This window comes from Ipomoea triloba, chromosome 5, assembly GCF_003576645.1.
Source record: "Ipomoea triloba cultivar NCNSP0323 chromosome 5, ASM357664v1".
In the NCBI taxonomy this organism is placed as follows: domain Eukaryota; kingdom Viridiplantae; phylum Streptophyta; class Magnoliopsida; order Solanales; family Convolvulaceae; genus Ipomoea; species Ipomoea triloba.
This window is the reverse complement of record NC_044920.1, coordinates 21261142-21266147: the sequence shown is the minus strand read 5'-3', so window position 1 is coordinate 21266147 and position 5006 is coordinate 21261142. Positions and strand designations below refer to the sequence as shown.

Below are 5006 nucleotides of genomic sequence, written 5' to 3'. Positions count from 1 at the left end.
AGAAGCTTGCAACTCGAGATCATCCTAACATATATAAAAATTATTGAATAATAATTACTATTAATGTAAAATATTATAACTTATTACTTACAATTTTTTTCCACGACCAATCTAGTTGCTTCGGTGCGAAAACTTCATGTACTATCCATTCTTGCTTTCTTCCACTTTTCGGCTCTACGTGGAGGACTTGGAGGACTCATTGTATACGACGGATCTGAATTTGCACGTGCTTGTTGTTATTTCGTCTTCTCTTCCATCATTATCTTTTCCAACCTAGCATAACCTCCTCGAGCTAAAAGATGTGAATAAATGTTCTTAGCTTGTATGTCTGGATGTTTTTTTTCTTATTGCCTACATAAAAACAAAATATTAATTAATTATATATAATGAACATATTTGAGTTAATTATATATAAAATAAAATAATAACAATACCTCATATTTTGGACCTGTATGATGCTGAACAAACTCATTCCATGTGTTTTGTTCAAGGAAACTCTATTCATTGCATGGGTTCTGACCTGAATATTTACCGTATATATACTTGTGAACCAATTTTGTTTTAAAATCTTTCCACCGCTCACCCACATATTGTAGCCAACAAGTCGTCATTGCGCTTGTGTTGGTAATATCATAAGTACCCTACAAAACAAGATTATTTATTAGTAAAATATCCAACCTAGTCTACTCGGCGCCTCGTCTCCACGCACGTCGCACAGGCCACCGCCGTTGCACTCTAGATCTCAGCCCTCTACTAGTGTGTTTGGCGCCTCGTCTCCACGCACGTCGCACAGGCCACCGCCGTCGCACTCCAGATCTCTGGGAATACAACTCTTGCCTATACTCCCAATCAGCGAAGCTCTATTCTCTGATGTTCAATTTGTGAAACAACTGGTGCAATGGACTCTGCCGCCTCTCGTGAGAGAAGGGGTAGGAGAAGGGTAGAAAGGGTTCGCGTACGCATTGCAAGGAATTTATGACAAAGCATGTGCTTTGGAGAAGGTAAAGAGGTTAAATGGGAATGACGACGGGAAGTCACTGACAAATCTTCTTTGGTGGATTCACAGTAGAGAGGATGATGTTGAGGAATATGATAGAGGTGGTAAGTTATGCTGGTTTCATCACTACTGTCATTGAGTGCTGCAACTCATTATGTTTAGAAACCAACCTGTTTGGTTATCTGATACCACTTGTTATTGCCCTTTGATTATATTTCCATTGAATATCTCCATGAATAGAGTCTAATAAACTCTGTATGTTCTTACAAAGATTTTGCCCCTACAATAAATGTTCATGGTCAAGACTAGAGATATAATTCATACATTTTGTTGTTGATTTGTGATTTGTGAAGTTATTGAATAAATTTGCTGCTGCGGAAAGCTGTTGGGACATAAACGCTTTGGGAAAGCTGAAGAGGAAGAAGAATGCCATATTGAAAAGACTAATTTACCCCCACATTTAAGGCCTTCATTAACTGGACATAAACGGAAGGATTACTGTTAGAACAATTTCAAAAGTCAAGAAATCAATATAGTCGAATGATTTAACTCTATTTTTTGCCATCTATTATATTAACATACAGATTACAGAGTAACATAAAAAGTAACATATTCTTCCATTTCAAGTGATATTAAATTAAAAAAAAAAAATTAAATGCATATCAGCGTATAGTAGAGTGTTTTGGGAAAAGTTTCGTTATCTCTTCGCCACTGACAGCACCCCATGAAAATGGCGCCTAAACCCTTCTCTCTCTCCTCCCTCTCCTCCCTCACTCCGTTCCCTCTCCCTAACCATAAACAGAATATCACCAGGATCCGAATCCGTAAACCCGAAGTCATCACCTGCACACAGTCATGGACCGAACCCGAGGGGACCGGAGCTGCGGCTCCGACACGAGGAGATATGTTCATTCAGCGCCAGCAATCCGTGTCTGCTTTGGAAGCCGTGAAAGCCGCGACGAAGAAGAAAAAGTCAAAGAAGGAGAAGCTCATGAAATTCTCGACTTTGGCTCCGAGCTGTTACGGGTGCGGAGCTCCATTACAGACATCCGAAATCGATGCTCCGGGCTATGTTGACAAGGAAACCTATGATTTGGTATGGTGGTTGGAAGTCTTTTTTATTATTGTGCTTGCTGGAAATATGCGTACTATATGTTTGTGATAATGTCTGTGTAGTCGGGGTAGCGTCAAGAAGTTGAACTTCGTGCTCTATGAAGTTGAATTATCAGAAAAAATTAGAGCTTTGTTCAGTGAATTGAAATTCTGGTATTTGTTCCTTGGTATGAGTGTTGGGCTCCGATAAACCCACATTGAGAACCTTCAACCCAGAGTTAGATGGTGGCAGTTTGATGCTTGTTGAGTTAGTACTGGAACGATATAAATATTTGGTATACTAGAAGGGAGAAAATATTGCTTTTAGATTTTTCAATTGGATTTCACTGACACAAATTTCATGATTTGTTTGATTTTTATTTTATTTTATTTTCTTTTGTTATTTGAAATTCTAATGATTGGTGAACATTTTGTTTTTACAGAAGAAGAAACATCATCAGCTTAGAACAATTCTTTGTGGAAGGTGCCAACTATTGTCTCATGGCCACATGATTACTGCTGTAGGTGGAAATGGAGGTTATTCTGGTGGGAAGCAATTTGTTTCAGCTGAAGAGCTTCGTGAAAAATTATCCCATTTGCGCCATGAGAAAGCTTTGGTTGTCAAACTGGTACTGACTAATGAAGCTATAATCAGTCATGGTTTATTTTCTTGTATATATTGTTTATAAGAATCAGTCGTTATAGTTCCTCTGAGGTTTTGACAAACTTTTAATTCTTAATCTGACTATGGCAAGTAACATTGTTAATAAGAAATGTTATGCAGATAGGTTTGGCCCTTTTGTATCACCCCAAAAAAACATTTAGTACATGCTAACATTCAACTATGTAACTAATGTAAGTATTCATAAATATTGGGCAGATAGATTTGGCTCTTTTAAGTCCCTTAAAACTGAATAGTACATACTAGCATTCAAATATTTAAGGTTCATACTATACTCATATACATTTCCTACTATCATTGGTGAGTAAAGTGTGCATTACTGGGTTCTTTTTGCTGCCATGTGCTGTATTATTTTATGACTGAGTACACATAATATAAAAGTAAGGGAATGAATTTTTTTAATCCCAATATATACGTTACACTTTATTATATGTAGGTTGATATTGTAGACTTCAATGGCAGCTTTTTGGCTCGTGTCCGAGATCTTGCTGGTGCAAATCCTATAATACTTGTTGTGACTAAGGTAAAATAATAAAGGGGCTAGAAGATCTATACCACCAATGCTACTGCTATTGCTGCAAGCAAAAGTATCTTTTTATACTTTGTGATTCTCAACTTACTAAAATGAATCTTTGTTTTTTGTTCCTATTATGATGAAGGTGGATCTTCTTCCGAAAGAAACAGATCTTAATTGTGTTGGTGATTGGGTTGTTGAGTCTACAACAAAAAAGAAGCTTAAGTAAGTTACAGATATGTAATACCCGCCTGCCCTGCTCTTTTTTTTTTTTTTTTTTTTTTTTTTTTNTTTTTTTTTTTTTTTTTTTTTTTGTTTTTGTAATCCCTATAGTAAATTTGGCTGTGAGCTAGGTTAAAAGAAGTATAACTTGCAGAGCTTATGAGGCATGATAATTTGAGGGTTCCCAATTGTAACAAATTAGTCATTTATTGTAGGCTTGTAGTGAGTAATAGCTCTTAGTGGCTTCCTTAAATTGTACTTGTACTAAAAAAATTGAAGAAAAACTGAGCTATTACTTATCTTGAGTCTTGAGGCATTTTTGTTTATTGTAATTGATTTTTGCTTCTAAGACTAGTAATATTTACATGAAAATAAAATGAAGGCCATATGTAATTCTATTATGGTGCCCCCTATGCAGTGTTCTGAGTGTTCATTTAACAAGTTCAAAATCATTAGTTGGCATTGCTGGAGTGGTGTCAGAAATCCAAAAAGAGAAGAAGGTGTGTCACAGTATAATGCCACTTTGATTCTTTTATTGATTGTTTGAATCCTTAAACTAGATATATCTTGTTTGGTTAGCAAGTATGTGAGACCATTTCTTTTATTGAGTTTATCTGTAAGGTAAAGCTCAGTTTTTCCCTAATAGCATCAGGCATACTCCCTCAAGTCTTACAGTGTAAAGTCTTCATGGTTTTAATTTATAAATGGTAGGGTGTTTATTGACCTTCTCAGAGATGTTTTATGGCCCCTGGATATTGTGTGGTGTTTTGAAAAGCGAACATTACTCCTTCATTATCTTTCATGAATACTTTTTATGATCTTTTGGTTTCTATTTTACTAAGGTTTTCTTTTACATTTTTCCATGCAGGGAAGGGACGTTTACATCCTGGTTAGAAAGTTTTTTTTTTGAGCTACAAAAGTTGTATTGACTTCCATTTAGATGATTACTTATTCTAACTTCATCTCAAGTCTTCATTTCTATTTCTCAATTTTCAACACGGGCTTGGTAAATTGAATGTTTAATTCTACTGAACTTGCAGGGTTCAGCCAATGTTGGAAAATCTGCATTTATCAATGCTTTGTTAAGTAAGTTAATGCATCTTAGCCTGTGCATTGCTTTTGTTGTCTCTAATATTCTGTTCTCAAATAATGAGCATTGGCCGTGAATCAGAGATGATGTCATATAAGGACCCAGTTGCAGCTGCTGCAAGAAAGTACAAACCAATTCAATCAGCTGTCCCTGGAACTACTTTGGGTCCAATACCGATTGATGCTTTCCTTGGTAGTGGTGTAAGTCTTTTCCACTTGGCCAACTTTTTCTAGGAATGCATTCAATAGATAACTCTAAAATGGAAAGAGAAAATCTTGCGCTCATAAAAAATAACAGATTCATTGAAGAAACTGATGCATTTTTGGGCCAGACATAAGCAAGGTTGCAGAAGGTAGTAGGCGCTAGTTCGGCATATATGTGGGGGGGGGGGGGGGGGGGGGGGGGGACA

The 5006-nt window shown here is 36.5% G+C and overlaps 1 protein-coding gene across 2 annotated transcripts in view; it reads left to right on the top strand.

Moving 5' to 3' along the window:
* The first annotated feature begins 1620 nt into the window (after positions 1 to 1620).
* Positions 1621 to 5006, top strand: part of LOC116020980 (putative nitric oxide synthase) — a 5274-nt gene continuing 1888 nt past the window's right edge. Inside the window, exons 1-8 of one of the 2 annotated variants that reach the window (XM_031261566.1) lie at positions 1621 to 2093; positions 2533 to 2718; positions 3208 to 3294; positions 3431 to 3510; positions 3926 to 4007; positions 4376 to 4396; positions 4548 to 4593; positions 4679 to 4797. In XM_031261566.1, the coding sequence (XP_031117426.1) occupies positions 1722 to 2093; positions 2533 to 2718; positions 3208 to 3294; positions 3431 to 3510; positions 3926 to 4007; positions 4376 to 4396; positions 4548 to 4593; positions 4679 to 4797 (993 nt within the window). In that variant the 5' untranslated portion in view covers positions 1621 to 1721. The remainder of the gene's footprint in view (positions 2094 to 2532; positions 2719 to 3207; positions 3295 to 3430; positions 3511 to 3925; positions 4008 to 4375; positions 4397 to 4547; positions 4594 to 4678; positions 4798 to 5006) is intronic. The other variant, XM_031261565.1, reaches the window with a different exon arrangement.